The sequence below is a fragment of the Coturnix japonica genome, chromosome 5 (genome assembly GCF_054131305.1).
Source record: "Coturnix japonica strain WE chromosome 5, WE-NBRP24, whole genome shotgun sequence".
NCBI lineage: Eukaryota > Metazoa > Chordata > Aves > Galliformes > Phasianidae > Coturnix > Coturnix japonica.
In genome coordinates, this window is record NC_140667.1 from 35064118 (window position 1) to 35085396 (window position 21279).

A 21279-nucleotide genomic window follows, 5' to 3' on the forward strand; every position below is an offset into this window, starting at 1 on the left:
CTGAGCTGTGCTGTCTGTGTTTTTTACCAGCGTGCTTTTGACTGATACAGGTCTGTTCACTTAGAATATATACCTGAAATTTTAATGTTTGAATGAGGCTTTCTTATCTCACTTGGTCTGTTTGTGCTCTTAATACAAGTGATCCTTTTTCTATTATAATTTGTCATAAACATTCCAACTAAATTTGAAGTTGGTGGTCATACATTGCTGCCTGACAGCAGTATATTTTCTGAGCAAATACATTATTTCACTTCTTTCCTGGAGGAAGAATGTAGTAATGTAATTTAAAGGAATATCAAAACTATCTAATGTAACATTTTTGTTTTCTGAAAGTACTTTTTCTGTGTGTGTTGTTATATTTGCAAATATGCAAGTAAGAAAACTGAGAGATTTGGTGGAGGCTTCTTGGATTGTTTTTATAATAAAAATTGAATGAAACTATTTCTATAAAATGAAACCTATTATTTCCCATATCCTTTTGTTAATTTATTTCAGGAATTTGAAGCCTTTCAAACATTTGTGGAAAATCGACTTCCGTTTGATATCGTTATTGATGGACTCAATATTTCCCATATAATGCCCAGAAAGGTGCAGTGTGAAAATGTAAGTGCTGGTTAAATATTTATTACGGATTTTTTGTATGCTTATTCTGATGGCAGAACAATTAGTGCCTCATTATTACTTACCCTCTTGAGAAATTGGTCAAACTTTTTTGTAGCACATATTACAGTAAAATTCGAAGATTTATCTAGACTTTGCAGATTAAAACTAGCAGATGAAAGATGGTGCTTCTTACATATTTGATTCAATCAGTCAAATAAAATCATACCTGAATTTCCCTTAGTGTGTCATGCTTGGTGATAAGCTACTGACAGTAACTTTACTAGGACATATATTGTATCTGTTTTCATAATAGGGAGCAGAATTACCGTACTATATAGAAAACTTAGTCTAATACAGTTATGCTTGCAAGTATTTATATTGTAATAACTCTTATTTCAAACTGTATCCTGTACAAGTTTAAATTTAATTTCACTTGCTATCTGGTGACAGCAACAGGGCCTGAGGGAACGGCATGGAGCTGCAGTGGGGGAGGGTCAGACTGGGGGCTAGGCAAAGGTCCTTCACCAGAGGGTAATGGGTATAGAATGGGCTGCCCAGAGCAGTTGTCATGGCACTGAGCTGTCAGAGTTGAAGAAGTGTCTGGACAATGCTGTCAGATGTACGTTCTGATTTTTGGGAGTGAGGAGTTGGACTCAGTGTTCCTTATGATTTCCTTCCAACTTGGGATATGTCTTCCAAAGCCAAATTTTAGTTCCTTTCTAAACATAAAGAGTTTGATAATTTAATTTACTTCTAGTAATTACAAGAAAAACAGTTTAGTTCTTAGAACTACTTTAAAGCTATTCAGAAGAGGCAGGATATCCTCTCATATATAGAGATAAAAGCATCTGAGCTCGGGAACTAAATAAACCTGCTGAAAGATGTCTGAGAGCTGTGATGAAATTTCATGAGATTCTGGCTCATAAAAAGGGTACTTTCCTTAGTATGAAAATAGAAAAGGAAGTTTACAAGTTGTTTGTATGGGATCATGGAGAAGAGTTGATTGTCTGAGAAGATTCCCAGGCAATGTGCAGTGGCACAGTATTTTTAGACCTATAAAGACAGATTTATGCTGTCAAGGGAGGGAGAGAAATGAACTGTTGGCTTGTTGATGTTCTGCACTGGTTCATGCCTATCCCAGTCTGGGAGCCCTGAATGAAGTCCTCAATATTCAGTAAACTCTCTGAAGATATTCAGTACTGATCTGGACTCCTTCCTGTGTGATCTATTGTGATTTTGCAGTGGTTTTTGGATTCTATAAGAGTTCCCTTCCAACCCCCCCAGTCTGTGATTGGAGGCAGTGGAGAGAAGAGTCAGCCTGGTCTTGTGGGATAGTTACAGTTGATTTCTGGTCAGAAATCTTTCTATGAGATATTGGCATGTTGAGCAGTGTAAGCTACGTTTTCCTTCCTGGCTTCTGCTGTGTTTGTTGAAAGGACCTTGGGATCTGCCATGCCAGGCAGCTCCAGGAGGGGAGTATGGAGACATCAGCTTTCCATTTAGATTCTTTTGTATTGGTACAGGTTGAATTCCTCACGAGTCCTAGATACCTACAGCTTAGGAGAGTATGTATGCTGTTCTGTGTTGCATAACATAACAGTGACTGCTAAACAGAAGAAAAGGGGGAAAAGTATCAGCAATGTAGGACAGTGCAACTCTTTCTTTTGCCTCTAAGCTTTGCCTCCATCTTTGTGGAGTAATTCCCCATGTGTGACTGCTGTCCTGGCTGCAGGCTGCCCTTTTGAGGGCTCATGTTGCCACTAGCATGTGCTTCCTGGAGGCTGCCATCATCACAGCAAAGACAGCTGACTGGGAAATGCAGAGTGAAGAAATACATGCAGGACAGGTTGGAGACACAGTGTGAAGGATAAAGTTAACAGTGAAGGCTGCTGAGGTCAAACTGGGTGTCCAATACAGCAGGAATGGTCAATTTAGAAGAGGAGCATGTTGTGACTCTTTACTGACTTCCTCTGCTTGTCCTGAGAAATGATAATACAGGAGTATATGTCCAAGAACTTGTGTTAAAAGCTGCACAACCCAACATGTTTTACTTAGAAGTTAAATTATTTTACGTCTCCAGATGGGAATCATCTGTGCTCTTCTCAAGGGTTTATTGCAACATCGGTCAGAGTTAGTCAGGATGCTGCATGGTAAATCTGTTCCCAGCCTACCAGGAGTATGCTATGATGGCTGAAAGAGCAAATGAGATTGTTAGTCTCTGTAAATGTATGTGTAAATGGGTGTTTTTTTGTACCACTTGTAGAACAATTTAGAGGGAATACTGGAATGTACATCACTGTTAAACATGGGAAGGGGCTTAAGATCTATGTGGCAATTTTGACTCATTCTTACCTTTACTAAATTTAACAAAAAGCATTGTCCCACTTTTAGATTTAGTTGTAGGAAATGTGAATGTGGTGCTGAAGAACGGCTAGCTAAACTCTTTGTGAGATTATTAAAATTAGAAAACATTGGTAAGAATACTACTTTGTTTTTCAAACAGCTTAATATTTGTATTTCCGCTTTCGCCTTCTGTAAGCATCCTGGAAGGTGGCTGGCTATGTGGGAAAGGCTCTTTTTTGTGGGGTGAGAAGGAAAGGAAAAACAGCAGAACTTGAAGGAATGATTTTTAGTCATCTAATCTCAGAAGTATTCTGATGTTCTGTAAAACGCGATATGTGACTTCCAGTAGCCACAGGCACCTTCACTTTTCACAGCGAGCACTTACTTAACAGAGCGTGATGAATCTTATTGACTTGGCAGATTTACAGAAATATTCTGTGGTAATTTCTCTATCATATGATACGGTCACTTTGTAATTATAATCCATTTTTTTTTGCCCGGTTGATTTTTAAACTAGAGCTGTTTTTCCAGATGCAAATCACCATGGGGTTGCATCAATTACTGACAAAAGAGGAGGGGGTGTGAGGGTGGGGTCAAACACCTTGTAGAGGAATAGAGAGGATGTCTTATGAAGGCAGTCGCTGTAAAACTGCCACACAACATATTAGCAGTACCTCTTTTCAGCTCTTTCCAACTTAGCTTATCCTTTTACATTAGACATTAAAATTGATTTCTAATTAAAAGGTATGGTAGAACGGAAATTATTCTTGCTAGGTAATCCAAGCAGCAGAAACAGACTCTCATAAACGTAAGATAGTTGAGTCATGTATTTCTTGCAGTCTTCTGTGTGTTATATTCTCCTCCTGTTTAAGACTGGTTCTGATGTGTTTGCCTTGATGAGTCAATCACAGTTTATAAACTACCATTTTTGCAGTAAAAACTGAGATAGCTTTGCTGTTTGACTAAGCAAAGGTCACTGGGGCTGTGTTGTGACTTTGAGTTAATCCAGATGTATCTAATGACATAAATCCTCAGCTAGCACAGTGTTGGTTGGAACTCCCTGTCCCTTGCTGCCCTGACTCCCTACAGTGCTCCTGCCTTTCACCTTGTAAAGGTCAAGAGAGGGAATTTCCACACATTAGCTGTGTGGTTCTTTTGTTAAACAAAAATGTTGCATAATTCTCAAATGCGCTTTTTCTGGTTTATCAGTTTTCTGTCGTATTCCTTAGAAGCAAAGGGAATCTAAGTGCATTCAGGGATGCCAAGGCTCTGAAGAATCCCACTTCCCTTGTGAGAGAGGAGTGTAGAAGCTCTGCTGAGCTCTTTCCAACTATCTCTGGATTGTAGGGGCCAGAGCAGGAGATGAGAGGTAAGAACCAAACATGATGTGGAAAGGGTTTCACTATTTTTAATTTATACTGAGATTAGTCTGTTGTAAATGAGGTATGCAGCCAGCTCCCTTCAAGGCTGTACCCAGCTGGTCTTAGACATAACTGAATATAGATGGGGGGAAAAAATACATGTGTGTATATATATAGATACACATGTTTTAGATGTGTGCTGGAATAGATCAAAGCAAACTCACAATTCCCTTCTTCAAGCAGTTCAGCCAGTGAGGCCTCATCAACCCAAACTTTTCACTCTACTCTCTGTATTGAACTCAGACATCTAAAAGATTGGTAAAATACTTCCAGACTGAGTTCTTTAAGCACAAAGGAATAGTTCTTGCTGTTGGCGGGAAGTTCAAAGTGGTTGCTCCCGAACTTAATCAACATTTCTGTAAATGGACTACACAAGTTCATATAATTCCCATGCAAATGACAGTAGGCCTGTACAGCAGCTGACAAAGCCAGACCCTTGCAGTTCCCCTCTCATCCCAGCCTGGTGGCAGCAGTTGGCAGCCAGTCCTACCACAATTCTTCCCCTCAGCAGCAGTCAGCCCTTTCCAGAAGAGCCACCAAAACTGCTTTCCTGCACCTCTCACAGCCTTCCGCAGGGAAAATAAGCCGTGACTGCTCTTGCTAGGGGCAGCTCTAGGACAGGCAGAGGGTTGGGATTTACCTGGTAGATATTTTTTCTCTCTGCTGGGGGAAGTAGCAAACTTGCTGCATGCAGGCTTAACAGTGGTGGTATGACTAAGTGAATTGTGTGATCACGGGTAGCATAGGAATCACAGGTTACTTCATTTGTTTGCTTCTTTTTCATGTTAATTAGTTTTCAACTTTTGTCAAAGTTTAAATATAGTATTATATATAGCTGTTCTAGTGTTTTTGTGCTAGTTGTACCTGTGCTCCCCCAACCCTGGCAGTATGGAAAAGGAAGGTGAGAAAGAGGTTTCAGCCTTGAAGTGAAAGCTGACAGTGAGAAGACTTCCATTGGAACAGAGGAGTAAAACAGGATGGAGGATGCTTATCTACAGGAAAATCTGAATGATCTTATTAAATTCCTGGGGAGGGAAAAATAAAGATTATGGTGTTGAAGAATTTTGAAGAATTATTCTTAGTAAATTCAGCTTTGAACTATTGTTTTGATATGAACCTTATTCAGTGTCAAGGCTCTTTCTCCATATATGAAGATCAAAAAAACAGCTCTTAAAATAAAGTGGAAAAAAGAGGAGGAAAAATATAGGGACACATTAACCCGTTATTAGTAACTCCAGTCAGTTTTGGAGTATAACTTCGTTTCTTTGAAGACTCTTGCACCTGTAAATTATCTATGATTTAAAGGGAAAAAGAAGCTATTGGAACTTACAGTATTCAAGAGAAGCTATAAACAAAACTTTCTCTCACATGTCTGATGTACTGAATATATTTGGAGGTCAAAGAACAAAAGAAATAATACCTGTGCTTACAGTATAGTAGACAAATTCAGGTACTAAGTTTATCCTGATTTTCATTTAGTAATTTTTCCCAGTCATCAAGTCTATTTCTAGCTGTACTGTATGTGAATGAGGTCTAGTGAGACAGTAATACTTGGTACAAAACATGAGCTCTGCTGTATGAGCTGTCCTGCAAAACATGCATTTATTAATGAATTTGCCCCAAATCAAGTCATGCATGGAAAACAATTTTTTTTTCTTCTTTGACTTGTTTGGCAGCATCTGTGATTTGTTCCAGTACTTTAGTGTCTTTAAATGAAGTGAAAATTGAGTAGATCCATGAGTCATTCCCTGTTCAGAATCAATACATCCAACAGAGGTCTTATTTGTCATACTGTGACAGTTCATCAATTCTTCCTCCCACCATCTCTTGTCCTACCACTCAGCAAAGTTGTCAGACATGTTTGTCCATTTGCTCTTAGCCTTTTCCATCTCTCTCTTTTCTGTCTTTATAATGTATTTGTCAAATAATGAAGATATTTGATGGATTCACTACAAACCACCTCCAGCATCTGTGTAACATGATACGATCTTCAGTTGATTTAGTCACAGGATACCTCTACTGACATTCAAGTTTTCTCTTAGAAGAGAAAAGGAACTCAAACACCAGCAGGTACTTTTGCACCTTCACTTATTTTTGGTGTGTGACTGGTACTCTCAGCACTGCATTTTCTCTCTCCAGTCAGTTAATTTCTGAGGGTCCTCGAATGTCTCAGCAGGTGTATTGGTTCAATTTCTTCTCCTAAGTCACATGTAAGAGACTGATACACTAAAATCTTCCCCTCCACACTGGGGCCATGTGAAATAAGGTAGATAAAGTTCATGCATTTTTGGTCACCAGATCCTGAAGAAGAGCATAGCTGTTAAGCTTCTAAGAAGAGGTGAAGGAAACTAGGCTTGTTTGTCTCAAACCTAGAGTGAAGATCTGAAAAGTGTGTCTTCTCACAGTTCTTCAGAAAGCTCTGACAATTTCCATTTGTGGCTAAAAAAGAAATGAAAGAACACTTAATATTCAGCTTCACATACATAATAATTGAAAGCATATTTGTCATGAATGTCACAGATTCTAGAAATATGGCTCCGAGTTGTAAGGATGTGTGCTTTCACTTTCCTTTCAGAGGTAGCCAGTCTGGTTTTGCATTCCTTGTTGGGAAGAATAAAGGAGCAGAAACTGAGCAGGTTAAGCCATTTGACCACGAGGGAACCTCCCTGTTGCTTTCTGCCCAATTCTGATACTTTGTTCTGGTGCCTCCCCTCACTATTTGCAGCCTTTGTTGCTGGTTACAAGGCTGAATAAAGGTGATTCAATCAATGATCTGTGTTGATTCCTCTCTGGTATTTATTAATTTCCGCCTTTGTATTTGGCAGTAGCAGTGAATCAAATGTTAAGATGAGTGGAGGAGCACACAGGCACTCCTTTTTTATGAGGGAAATTGCATCACATTCTTTTTGTAACAAAAACTCTTGTACATCACCAGGTACGTGAGCTTGAAATTCAAGAAAGCACAATGATAGTGGCCTTGTGATTCATGTCCCAGTGAACTCTGTAACTGTAGCAACGGGTTGTTTGTTGTGGTGTAGAGAAGTCCCACTGAAATCTAGGTGATAAAGTCAAATGGCATCTATGAAGTGGATGAGTTTCAATCCTCCTGTTTCACTTCCCCCTTTAAAAAAATTGTGAGATGAACTTTCTTTGGGCTGCCCAACTGATTCATCTAATTACAGAACTGTTACCTCTACGGCAATAGTATGCTATGCCTCCAGACCTGAAACCCAGTCTTCAGGGAACTGAACTACATCTTTAGGAATGATTCTTGTGTGGAAACTCCATATTGAGTAGTGCCATTAAGATACGGAGAGTAGGCCATCAAATGGAAAGTTTGGCTTATTGGGGGCTAATTCTGTTTAAAAATAATTGATTTGAGCCTGAGAAATACTGTGGGTTAATTTTGTGTGTCATCTTAAAGATAATGTAGATAAAATCGTCAGAATGGCAGTTGTGCATGCAGTTATGATGCAGTTATGCTTCTGGGTTTATGTACTTCGAAAAACAATCAATTTTTTATTATTTCTTGGCTTTTATATCTGAAGTGTTATTTTTTTATTATTTCTTGGCTTTTATATCTGAAGTGTTATTTTTAGCAGAAGGAAAATACACCTGTTTTGAAGCTGTGTTATCTGAGGGAGAAAAGGTACGATGAAACTAAACCTAAATTTCGTTTTGATTTGTTTTTGAAGTATGAAAGCCTAGACTTCCTTGCACAGTTATTTCCAGAGATTCCAGTATATTTACATGCCAATTAATAATTCAACAAGTTATTAACCCACATTTATTGTTTTTTTCTCTAGTTGAATTCTATTTGTAGAGCTAGAGTGGAAGAAACATTTGTATAGGTAGCTTAATCTATTTAAATTGAGGTTATAAAATAGTTATAAACTGCAGTGAAAATTAAAACCAAAGTTGAAGTTATTATTTTTTAATCTTCCAGAAAAATTGAGTAGAATTCTCCACGGCTTCTAATCTAAACCTCTTCTTAGGCTGTTTGTTCACATTCATCTTTGAAACAAAATAATTATGAATTCCTATTTGAATCCACCAAAATGAAGACAGCACTGTGAACATGATCACACTGACAGTGTGCTTGTTCAAATCAATTCACAAGAATTCATATTTCAAACATCTGACATGTTGTAAAAACACTTAATGTAGAATACTGTTGCCCACTACAGGTGAAACCTGCATCAGTTACTATGAAAAACATACTTTTTTTCCCAGTACTGATTTTATATGTCAGATGCAGAAGTTGATGGGTTCTATCAGGTATGGATAGATGATAACTATTGTTACAGTCTCCCAGCTTTTTGACATCATCACTTGTCATTGATACATATGTCATACATGTTTTATTGCTTTGAAGAGTGGAAAGTTCTATCTTGCCACTGATAGAGCATCCCCAAAGGAACTTTTGGAAGTGCCAACAGTAAAACACAGGGATTTCTATTTTCTTGTCCCACTCACTCTCATATCCAAAAACCCCTTCACTGTGCTGGCCTAGCCAATTTAACCAGTAATATCAAATAATTTTAGCACTGAATTATCAGATAAATTGGGCTGTGTTTGTAAACTAAAGTTATCCTTGTACTTGAACACAGACATTTGGTCTGGAGTGCTGCAGGCTCCATTATGGAGTGTGTTCATTCATTCCATAGAAGCAGGCAAAGATACAGTGGAATTCCTCAAATGGGCTGGTGGGTAGAGTCACAGACAGATAGCTGGAAACAGTTGTTCCAAGTCCCCAAAACAAAATTTGCTTAGAAATGAGTAAGATTTTCTTGAAACAGTGAGTGGAATGTTCGTATTTTGGTTTGTATTTTGCCTACACTCTTCTGGTGATCATATTTTAATATTCTCGAGCTTATTTTTCTGACTACAGGGACAAAAATTAACCAAGTAGTTAAAGATTTTCATATAACCAGTTATTTCCAGGAGATGGATCTTGCAGACAAATGTCAGATATCACCCATAATTAACTCATGAGAGCTGACAATATTATCAGTTTGTCGAATTACTTTATCTTATCTCCTGAGTTAAAGAAAAATACTTAAGATAAATACTGACCCACCCAGTGCTCAGCTATTGAGTATTTCAGACGTTATCAACACACTTCTTTTTAAAAGCATTGAAGTGTATTAGATCTTGTGGATCTTAGCCATGGTGAGTACTTTCAGACCTTCACTGCCTAGGATCTCCATCCTCTGATGTTGGCAGCAGTGGTAGCAGAATAGCATGAGTCTACATTGTTGGATGATGCAAGTTAATGACTGTATTAATAAGAACAGTGTTGAAATATTTAAGTCCCCTAGGTTTTAGGTTTTCTTCAGCTTGATAAATATTAGTTCTGCTTACATTAGTATTAAGCAGATTGCTTCCCTGATCCCTCCTTGCTGGAAGCCTCACTGCATGGTTTACCAGGTAGCTGGTATGTGTGCGAGGCAGGTGGACCTGGCTCTGGACATGCAGCTGCTCCTCCACCTTTGGCCTTTGCACTGTAGTTTGTTTTTGCTAATTTTTACCCTCTGGAAGGTAAATGTCTGATATGTTCCCTGTCAGGTTAAACACATTTTTCATCTTTCAAATAGAAATCACCAGATCTGAGTACTATTGGTTAGTGTATTTATTTGTGTAAAGGACTAGAAGTTCTTATTGGAACAGCTGTTTTTGGAGGTAGTGTCTTTAGCTGTGAATAATAATCTGTAGTGAACAGATGGAAAATAGTCGTAGTGAGGAACAGAACAAAAACTGTGTGAAAATTCTGCAACAAATGTTTGCTGCATGCTATAGGTTTTTTTATTATGATTATTATTAATGCAAACTGTTGATTGGCAGATGATTTTCCTTTTTATTGTGTCATTCTAACTGGGCCACAAGCCTATTTACCTCTAGGCACAGAAACTCTCTATATTTTAAAGTTTTTCTGTAATTCTCAAGTTTATTGAGAGGTAAATTGTCACTGCAGAAGCGCAGCTCTACTGAGCCCTGAACAGCATCGTACCTGTGCCTGCTGAACCACTGATCTGCCCAGCTGGTGCAGCTCCTTTCCTCAAAGAACAAAAGTACCGACTGGGACTTTCTGAACCACAGAGAGGGGGAAAACACTTCACATTGTACTGGGTCATTGGTGCTGTACAGACATCTGCATAGGACAGTGATGAGAACTAAAATATTGGTATCTTTAAACTGTCAGTTTCAGTCTTACAAAGCTGATTTCAGTCCTGCACTAAGTTATTTCCTATCTATGGAAAAGATCAATCAAGCTTGTGCTTTCATTTTCATAACGCTGCTGCCACCACCACCCTGAGATCCTGCTCACATTTTGGATTTTCAGTACTTACCTATAACTTCTGACCCAGCCTGTCAAAATCTAAGGCTGGTGCAACTTCATCTAGTTCACAAATATTCTTTTCTAATAACTTTTGTGGTGGTTTTTTTGTGTTCTTTTTTGTTTGTTTGTTTTGTTTTGTTTTGTTTTTTGTTTTTTTGTTTTACATTTTTTTCTAAAATGTGGAATGGTAACAGGAACTATTCTGTGACTTAGAGTTTTTGTATACAGCTGCTACGGTAATAGTAGAAATGCAAAAACACCGATGTAATGGCAGACCCCTGAAGTTGCAGGTTCATTTCGGACAATTATTTCATTTATGGTTTGTGGCTCCAATAGATTAAGTTTCACTTTTGTATGCTTTATAAAATAAACCTTATACCTTATTTCCATAAAACTTGCTTGTTGGTGAAAATAAAGATGGTGTATTTGCAGTACTAGGTGCCATTAAGCTGTGAGCAGCGAACAGTAAGAAAATAATTGTTGAGGCACCAGTAGTACAGGCAGGAAGAATTTAAGAATGAGAACAAAGGATAGTACTGAGATGTGGGAACACGTATGTGTCACACTTTGTGTCTTTCATACTTTTATGTGCTCATTTTCCTCCTGGTTTATAATCACTGATTGACAGAATCATCTCACTCACTTCCAAAGTGTGGAGGATTTATACCAGTGGCTCTTTTCAATACTTTGGAAATCTCCAAGTTTTGCTACAAAACAGTCAATACTCAGTAGAAGTCTGGATAAAAAAAAACCCTTCACATAAGATGCCTGTTGTGGCTTAACCCTGCAGGCAGCTCAGCATGACACAGCTGTTCACCACAAAGCAGAATTTATTGAAATCTGGGAAGGATGTTGTACCATGATATAGTAGTTTTATTTGTGTAAATTGACTTTCTAGGTTTTGTAGTAAACCTTATATCATTTCTTTATTTTTAATTGCAGTGTAAGGAAAAAATGGCTGATCTTTTTTGATTTATGGTATTGATACTTAACTCCTGGAAAGGAGTTATCTAGGATGGGAAACATCCAGGAATTAATAATAACAATAATAACATTATTGTAAAGTTGCCATTATTTCTGGAGAATTAATCTCTCAGACAAGAGTAAAATGGATATTTTTAAAACTTAGACATATGCAAGAGAGAGATTTTATCCTTAATATGAAAGAATTTTGATCCAACAAATCATGCTGTAATTCCTGAGAAGGCCTGAGTGACACAGGTGCTCAGTCTTACTTTCTAAGGAGCTCCCTCTAACGGGGGTCTAATTTCCAGGGAGAACAACTGAAGTCAAAAACTGTTTGTGTTTAGGAGTTGATGAACCAAGCTTATGAGCGACGAATGATACACGTCTTTTTATTGCCCAGTTTTGTCTGAAAATAACATTAAAAAATATAACTGTACAATAAGAATAAACTTTGTGTATGAATGTTTTAATTGCTTGTAGAGATGAGCGGCTCTGCCTCCCACAAATACCCTTGCAGCAGAAGTCTCTGTGTTCCCTTCAGAAGCCCCATGTCAGGTAATCAGTTGGGTGGGAACATAGGATCAGGAGCCACATGCCTAACCTTCCTGCCCCTCAAAATTGTGCAGCCAGGTGGAGAGTGTGGAGCCAAAACAGCAGGAGCCATCTCAGCCTGGATTTGTACATCTCACACCTGAACATTTTCAGGATGCAGAGAGGTGCAGCTTCTGAGATTGCGTAAGTCAAAGCCTAGGTGTAGATTGGTGTAGATTTCAGATTATTGATCATGACTGCATTGTTGAATTTTTGAATATTTTTGAATTCCTAAAATCTTAAGGAAGTTTGCTGCACTTGTGACAAAAGGACAAAATGACTGCATTACATTATTTTCCTTGTGAATACAAACATTTCCCAGTTCTAGTTGTTGCTTTGTCAGAATGCTACTTTGGATTTCAAATTCACCCCTTCTCTCGATCTTTATGCCTACTTTATAATTACTGAGCCAACATCAGTGAGTCTGCTTGCACTTATAAACCAACAGTATAGATGTATTTAAGAGATTAGGAAAAAATGATATAATAACTGGTTAACAAAAAAACTTCTCTATGCAACTCGAAGCCTGTTGCTACATAACAGAATAGTTTGTGGATTGGGAAACTTAACTGGCACTGCAGTGACTTTCAAAACTCAACTTTCAAAAATTCAGTTGTGCAACTGAGGAATGTTTGCGTTTCCACATATTTCTTGAGTTGTTTTCAGTGTCAGAATGAGACTGTTTTTCTCTTCTACAAATTCTGCTACAAAATTGAGCATTTCCCTACCACTTCTCCTCCCTTTTTCTGCTGTCACTCCATAGTTCCTGGCACTGTTCATTAAATAACATGCTATGCTAACTGTTGTCATTACGTGTTTCTCTCATTTATCTATAGTTGACCTTTATTCATGTGAAGATCATGATGATGATGAAAATATTATCATTCAAAAAGAGTGACATTCAACAAGTGTGTGCAAATATGGTGACACTAAAAGATTTGTGAGGTGTAAGCTCTGAGAGGGGGCTGAGGTCTTCCAAAGTGGTGATCGGTCTGAAAAGCCAGACTCCAAAAAGCTCTTTTCCAACTGACAATCCTGCTCCTGCCTCCCCATCCTTCATGTCATACTAACAAGTTAAATTGTGTGTATATACAAACGTATATATATATTTAGTGCCTGCATGCATCCTGTTGGATTCTGTTATTGTAGAAAATATTGCTTCATTATCCATCAGATGATTACTTGTTGTGCCTTTTGAGTGTAAGAGCAGGGTATAGTTGTAATTGGATTACATATTAGAAAATATCTACTTCAGAGCTTTTGTTTTGTTTGTTGTTGTTGTTGTTTAACATGCCTCACTGCTGGAAATTGTAAGGACCTATTCCTGTTCTTTTTGTATGAAGAAATTTGTAACAGTTTTCCCAAACCTAAAGGCAATTTGAAGAGTTTTATTTTGTTGAGGCGGCTCTTCAAAATTGTTTGAAGTAGGAAATTTTACTTGTAGTCTATAATAAAGCAGAGTGGAATGTCAGAGTTTAATTACAAACGTACTGCTTCTGCATTCCAGACTGTTTCAGAGATTATTTTGAGGAAGTTCCACCACCTTCAGTTTAATCAAATGGAGTAGTAATTAAAGGTATCTCCATTACTGGCTAAATACCTGGGGTAGTATGAATGCAGGAAAACATAGATTACACTGTTGCTTCTATGCCTGAGCTTAATCCGTTTGAAGTATATATAACTCTTTATAACTCATTTGCACTCAGGAATCAGGAAGACAAATTAGCTTGGATGATGTGCACGGAGTGTCCTTGTAGTTAGTTTCTACCTGGGTGAAGGTATGTCTGCATTTATGCAGTGCTGCACTTGCAGTCAGTGTCAGTTCTGGATGTGATAAAACACCAAGTGTACCTTGGTACACAGTCAGGTTGGACTTGGCTGCAGAAGCATCCTCAGGATGCCTCTGAAAATGGACTTTCTTGGTAATGCTGTGAGAAGAAGCTTCTGTTGTGTTTGCTGCTTTGACGCTGGTGTTGAATTCAGTGAAATTACTGGGCTCAGTGGGAAAGTCCAGCCTGTCGTGTGTGCCTTCCTGCATAGCTGGTGTGCTCTGGGGAAAGTCTCTTTCCTTCTGCTACGTGTGGCAGCTACATGCACAGGTTTCTTGAGCTTCTTCATCTGTACTATGTAAAAAAGGAACTAGAAACGTTGAAACTGTAATTCAAATGAATGTGTTGATGGTGGGAACTCAGTCCTTGCATAACCCTGGGGATGCTCATGCTCAGCCCCAGCTGGCAGCACACTCAGGCCTGGTACCTGCATCAGCGCAGTGGTTTCCCCTGTACTTCACAGCTACAGGAGTGGGTGGGAGGCAGCAATCACAAGAGTGGCTTATTGCTGTTATTAGCAGACACCAGATTGTAGGCGTGCTTTGCTTTTAAAATAGTGGCTAGTAACACCCAATGTTTAGAAAATGTTTAATATGAATTTATTAGAATCAAACTGGACTTCAGCTATTTGTGTTTGGCTATTTCTTCCTGCTGTAGCTGTGTGCTCTTGCTGAGGGGCTGAGTGCTGTGCCTCCAAGTGATGGCACTTTGGGGTTTCCTGTGTGACAAATGGGAAAGCACCGGTAATGTCTAAGGAAAAGTGCTGTGTGCAGAAAGCTAACCTTTGAAAATGTGACACGTGGCATTGGGTGATCAGAACGGATGGCTGGCAGTGAGGCCTTGGGAAATCTATATCCTGCCCTGTTCAAAGTCCCATTTGTGAGCTCATAGCCTGTCTTCCCAGTGCTGCGTTGTGCACCTGTGAAAAAGGACATGTATTTGTACATTTACTTCATAAGAGTATTTTACAACTGAAGGAATGGGATTCATCTTGCAGTATGACAAAGACTGTCTGCTCCTCAGCTTAACTCCTGGGTTTGATCCTTTGTAAACTGTGCACAATTTATGTGTGAATATGGTTCTCTGCAAAGCTCATTCCAGGAACTAGTATTGGAGCATTCCCTTCCAATGGGAAACTGTTAATGATTGTTCCAGCACAGCTGGCAGGTACATTTTACTGCAAGGGCAAGAATGTGATGGTGGTGGTAAATTCCATCAAATAACACTGCAGCAGAAACAAAAAAGAACTCATTTCCTTGGGGGGAAATAGCTGCATGCACTTATCTCTGGGACTGTCCTGAGAAAAGGTGAATGTACATACTCAGCCAGAGTGCTGATTTTTCTCTGATTCACAGCTTAGGCAGCAGAAATAAGATTTAGAACACACACACTGTATACATGCATCAATTTAATTCTGCTTTTCCTATAAGAATCAAACAATAACAGAGTGCTTCAGAGAGCCTCATTGGGGATCAAGATACATTTGTGAACAGCAGCCTGCATTCCTGCATTGATCTGTAGTAGCTTCAGACTGACTTGTGGCTGCATCCTGGCTCTGTCGCAGTCCGGTTTACCAACTCATTATAAATAGATATGTATAAATGGTCATTCTTTTGCTAATTTCATAATCCTCATTCTCAAGAAATTCTTGAGTGACATGGGGAATGTGTGTGCTGTGTATTTTTTTAATGTTTTCCACCCACTGCCTTCTGAACAGATCATTGAACAGTCAACGTTTGCTGCCAACCTAGTGCAGGAGTGTTCAAAGAGTGCATCTGCGCTGAGCTTGTTGCATACAGGGTACTTGCTCTTTGTAGTGGTACGCAACAGTAACTTTTAGATAACTCCTGGAAACAGGAGATCAACAAAATACTCTTGTTAAGTGAGGGATCATTGCTACTGCTTTGTTAACAGTATTACGTTTGTTTTCCTCTCTGACTAAAGCAGGTGTTACTGTGTCTCATGCTTTCCTTTCTCCAGAAGCAGCTGTGGGTGGAAGTAGCCACACTGAGGAAACCCCCACCTGGGCAATGTGACTCTCTGCAGACCACCTCTGCAAGTGCTCCAGCCTCCAAGGGAGGCACCGTGCTCTCTAGTAAAGTCACATTGTGCAAGGCAGTATTCAGAACAAAATTACCCGTATCTTGTGAAATTAAAAATAATACCTGTATTCTACATTTTATTTGTGTAAGTAAAGTGTAGTCTTTGTGGCAATTAGAGGAAGGATGGTATGCTGCTGGGTCACTTTTTTAATGGTGAGTTCAGTTAATTTAAGGGAGGTTAAAGGGAGGGAAAGAATGGAAAAACAAAAAAGAGGAGAAAAGCAGTTTAGTAGGGGGAAGAGGTAATAGGGAGGAGGGAGGTAGCTGGCAAAGCAGGAAAAGGGACTAGAGAAGAATCAGGAGGCTGTATCTACTAACAGTGTCAGCAAACAGTTGCAGATTAGGAAGCACCTTTTCCTGGAGGTTGAGCATACAGTCATCTGAGGAAGCAGTTCTCTTTTTTTCTGGGCAGAATTCCAACAGCATTGCTCTGTGACACCCACCAGCTCCTGTGGTACCCGTGTGTATGTTGAATATCAGAACCTTCCCCTGCTGAGAGCAGGAGGGGGGAAGGCAGGAGCTGGAAACATGCTGAAGAGCAGCTGGGAGAGGGAGCTGGACAGAAGTGCCTGCACTGAGCAGCTCTGAGAGGCCGGCAAAAAGTCCCTCTGAAGAGAAGCTGATGCAGCAGTGAATTTGCTGTCTCAGGATGTTGGTTTATCAGTGGGAGGCCAGTCTGGATGTGGCTTTCATAAACCCTTCATCTTGAGGTCACAAATTCCCTTTTTTTGCAGCTTGCTACTTCCTCACACGGCAGCACAGATCAACTGTAGTTCTGTGATTTTGACAGCAGGTGGTGCTGGAAAAGCAATGTGGTTTAGGGCTTGATCCTTCTCTCCAGCACCAGCCAGGACTTCTCTGCTTTATCTTTTCCAAGGCTAGGCATTATTTAATTTCCAAAGTGATCTAAATCCCTGAGGTGGCGCAATGCAAAGCTGAAAGAGCTGGGAAAAGTTTATAGAAGTAGTGCATTTTCTGTGAACAGCTTCCTACAAGGAATTTCATTATTATTACTACTCATTTATGTTGCAGTTAAGAGCTGTGGGAAATGAGGATGTGTCACAAGTCCCACTGGTGTTTCGTGCCATTCTGCTTGCTTACAGCTAAGGAAATCTTTTGATTTGCTTTGTTTTTCTGCAGCTATTTGAGGCTGTCAACTGCCTGGCAAAGGACTATTCCCGGTTGCTTGTGCTGGGCCGCAAACACATGCTGACCAACTCTTTCAATTGGAAAAGAGAGGTTATGAAAGAAATGCAGAATAAGGCAGACTTCTTCTTTGCTGAAAATATGTAAGTTGAAGAAAATAGCTACATTTAATGGCAATCCACACCTGATTTATGTGCGTTTTTAATTACTATTAATAGCTGTAGGTTTTAGTGCTATTACTAATGTCTCTGAATTGCATGTGTGAAAAAGAAATATTCTCCTCGCTATACTTGCTTCAAAGAACTACATGTTAAATGATGCCTTATGAAGAGTTACATCACTTGAAATTGTTTACCTGTCTCTGCTGCTTCTGTGATCCCAGTTCCCAGAACTTCTGACCAGGTTCCTTGTCCCAACAGCCAGTCCAAAGCTCTTTGGTTTTGCTCATTCTTTCAGATAGATTCTCCTTTGTCACCCTTTCTAGTTCTTGCTCTCGTTCTCTTTGCTGTCAAGTCACATTGCTTTTCTTTCTACTGTCTGAGCAGCAGCAAAAGGGACACTGTTGCAGTGCCATGTTGCAGGGACTCACAGATTTGAGCTGTTGCCTGTGTTATGCTTTGTTGGTGGTGCTGATTGTTTATATTTCAACAAAGTTTTGGAGTTGCCCCAAACTTCTGGTTTTAGCAGTTCTGTTCCACATAGCACTGTATTGATAAGTTTTGTGTCAAAAGATTATGTTGTTGCATTAGCAGACAGTAATAAGAGGGAACAATGTTTGGTGTGATGTGTATTTTTATTGTACTCTTTTGGTGCCTTATGGTAAGCAGAAATTATTTTAACATGGAACTAAAATAGTGATGGGAATTTTGTGTTGCTGATGAATGAATCTCAGATTAACGTTTGATTCATTTCCTGCAGCCAGTTACAGCCTTGTGAATGATCTCTGTCTTTTCCATTTGTTTTGCTAAGTTCTGAAGATGATGCCTTCTTGTTATACGCCACTCTTCGGTCAGGGAAACATTGCAAGTTTGTTACAAGAGACTTCCTCCGGGATCACAAAGCTTGTCTTTCTGACAGCGTTACTCGTCATCTGTTCCGTAAGTGGCAGCGTGGACACCAAATAGTGTTTTTCCCTTCCGCAGGAGGAAAACATATAAATTTTTTGGTAAGTTTTCTGCTGCATTCAGAAAGCACACAAAGGATATTAATTACATGGAGTTTCTAATTCAGTAAGCAAAAAGTTTTTTGTTGGAACATGAGAAGCAGATTTGTACCAATGGGCTCAAAACTTCCTTTTTTACTGAAGATTTGACTGTATTCACAAAGCGTGGCATAAACATGAAAGCTGTCAAGAAATTGTCACCTTACATGTTCATAATGTAAATGTAGTTATATTCTTGTGTATAATAGTCTGCTGATGTAAAATGTGTTAGTATTTTTTATTTGATTTAAATTTTGGACTATATAATTCTCCTCTGTAGCGCTATTATGCTTCTAATTGTGTAATAGAATTTCTCTCGTTTTCATGTTAAAGAAACCATAAGAAAATACCTGCATTTTAATATTCACGGTAATGTTATCCAAGCGTATCTGTAAAGTTTCACAAAGGAGATCCCAGAACAGTCAGAGCTGTAGTTTGTATTTAGCTACTGAAATCACAGACTTCCTAGCACAGTATCACCTCATTATGTGCTCTTCTTTGTGTGTGTGTGTGTAGGAGACAGATGTCCTTGTAAGGCTTGAACACATTTTTCTGGGAAAAATTAATCATGTGACATTGCATATCATGTGGTTTCTTGGTGGCTGGTCTACCTCCATTGTTACTGCTGAATTAAAGCAATACTGCACTTATTTAGATTCATTTTCTTGCTGCTCTAGTTAAAATTGTAAATGAATGTTCTTCACTACAATCAGACTGCAGAGATGCAGGTTTATAAAGACGACAGCTATATTCAGAAAGATGAATGCTATGTACATTCCTATTAATGGAAACGAATATTGGATATAGGGTTACTTGAGTAACACAGTTTTAGCTGTACTTATTTTGTTGTAGCAGGGCTTGTAATTTTCAAATCTTAATTGACGTATGAATGATTTTGGATGTTGGACATTCCCAATCGTAGACTTCCAAGTGTATAAATACAAAGTGACAATATGTTCTGAGAACCATCATTGCAAACCAGTGATTTTTTTATATTTGTATTGCACGTGTTGGGTTAATGTGCCTGTAACACAGTAGACCAGAGTTATATTTGTCTGACTGGCTGTTCTTGAAAGTGTTACTGAGAACTCCTTTTCTTAAAACATCCTTGGCACAAATCAGTTTGTGGACTTATACCAGAGGGACAAACACAAGATGTCTTTAATGTGCCCTGTGAGTTCAAGCTGCCAAACGCTGCATGCTGAACTAATTCCCATATGATTTCATCTAACTGAACAGAGAAACACTTCTTTATCTCTGAACATGTAATGTGTTATGTCCAAACCATTACTACCTGGTGGAGTCTGCAGATAGAATTTTAACTGTTTATAATGCCATGTAGACCTCAACTACTAAAAAGTGTTTTAATTTTTCCTTCAGTGCTAAATCTTGCAATTTGTTTTTATGGGCCAATAATTGAGAGTTGCTAAAGAGGTGAATCTGTGCAGATTTCTAAGGCAAATAGCTGTAGTCAGTGCTTTACCAATGTGTTAGATAAAATCTAAAAACTTGTTTCTATTTTTCTTTATCCCACAGCCCGCTTGCAGTTATGACTGTGTGGTACAGACTACGGGTGACACGTGGCATATCCCCTATAAAGACACTTTTGAGGAAAAATATTCATATCAAATACCAAGAAAATGGCTTTGCCTTCAGCAGAAATACAGAACAACGTAATTGCACAATATGAAGCTGCTTCCGTGATGGTTTTGTTTGTTTTTGTTTTGCTAGGCAGTTGCAGCAGACGAGGAGAACTCAGCAGTACAATTATGGGGTTAATGTATGAAGCCTGTAACTAAAGAAAATTCAGTAACTGCTTTTTGTCAGACTCATTCTTGTTACAAACCTGTGGGCACGAATGGTAGTCCACAAAGGATGAATTAGGTCTGTTATTTCCATCTTAACAAGTAATTTATGTACCCTCTCCATGTGATTTGAATTAAAAGTTGTTTTTCCCTCTGGAATTTCAGGTCACGTGTTTGTTTGTTTAATTTTCTTTCCTTTCCCTTTCCCTTCCCTTTTTTTCCTGAAGCTTTTCATCTACACTGAAACTCTGTTCTTCAGAAAAATTAGGCAAGGCTTTCAGTACCTTCAAAATTGGCATGCTGAGCTTCATAGAATCACAAGGTTGGAAAGGACCTATAAGATCATCTAGTCCAGCCCATCCTCCCTTTACCATACCTACAGAAAAAACCCTAAACCATGTCTCCTAGCTCCCTATCCAGGCGCTTCTTGAACACTGCCAGTGATGGTGACTCCACCACCTCCTTGGGCGGGCTATTCCAGTGCCTGATCACTCCCTGATGCCACATTGATGGTACTGAGCAACTGTTTGGTCTTGGTGTAAGTAAAATATTGAATCTTTGAATCCATACACTTGACTTTCAAGGATTTTCTTGCTTGGTTGCTTTTTGGCAATTTGATGAAATGTTTGAACATTCCTTCTGCTTTTCTCATAGGAAAAAATAAAATATCTGACATGAAACTCCAATATTGCAAGATAGAATAGCTTCATGCATGGTAAGGAGTAAGAAGCAAGGCATCCTCAGCCCAGAGGAAGGGAGATCTTAAAAGAAAAGAGGTCTTAGGAATCTTGAGTGTTGTGGAGGGTATGAACGGGACAGATTACTTGCTGTCTCTTCCCATTGAAGAAGCAGCATCAGATGATGGCAGCAGGTAGAAGGTTCAGATGAAACTGCACAACACGTTGTGCTGAGCGGCCCTTTGTCACTGTGTG

At 39.0% G+C, this 21279-nt stretch overlaps 1 protein-coding gene across 3 annotated transcripts in view; it reads left to right on the forward strand.

Moving 5' to 3' along the window:
- Window positions 1-20506, forward strand: part of PRORP (protein only RNase P catalytic subunit) — a 33781-nt gene extending 13275 nt beyond the window's left edge. The window contains exons 5-9 of one of the 3 annotated variants that reach the window (XR_014946673.1): window positions 496-603; window positions 4156-4315; window positions 17336-17484; window positions 18311-18506; window positions 20079-20506. Coding sequence is in view for 2 of the 3 variants with exons in the window: in XM_015864987.3 (XP_015720473.2) it covers window positions 496-603; window positions 17336-17484; window positions 18311-18506; window positions 20079-20219 (594 nt within the window). In the remaining variant the exon portion in view is untranslated. Of the gene's footprint in view, window positions 1-495; window positions 604-4155; window positions 4316-6942; window positions 7140-17335; window positions 17485-18310; window positions 18507-20078 lie in introns of those variants that run through there. The other 2 variants (XM_015864987.3, XM_085549121.1) reach the window with 2 other exon arrangements.
- Window positions 20507-21279: the final 773 nt, after the last annotated feature.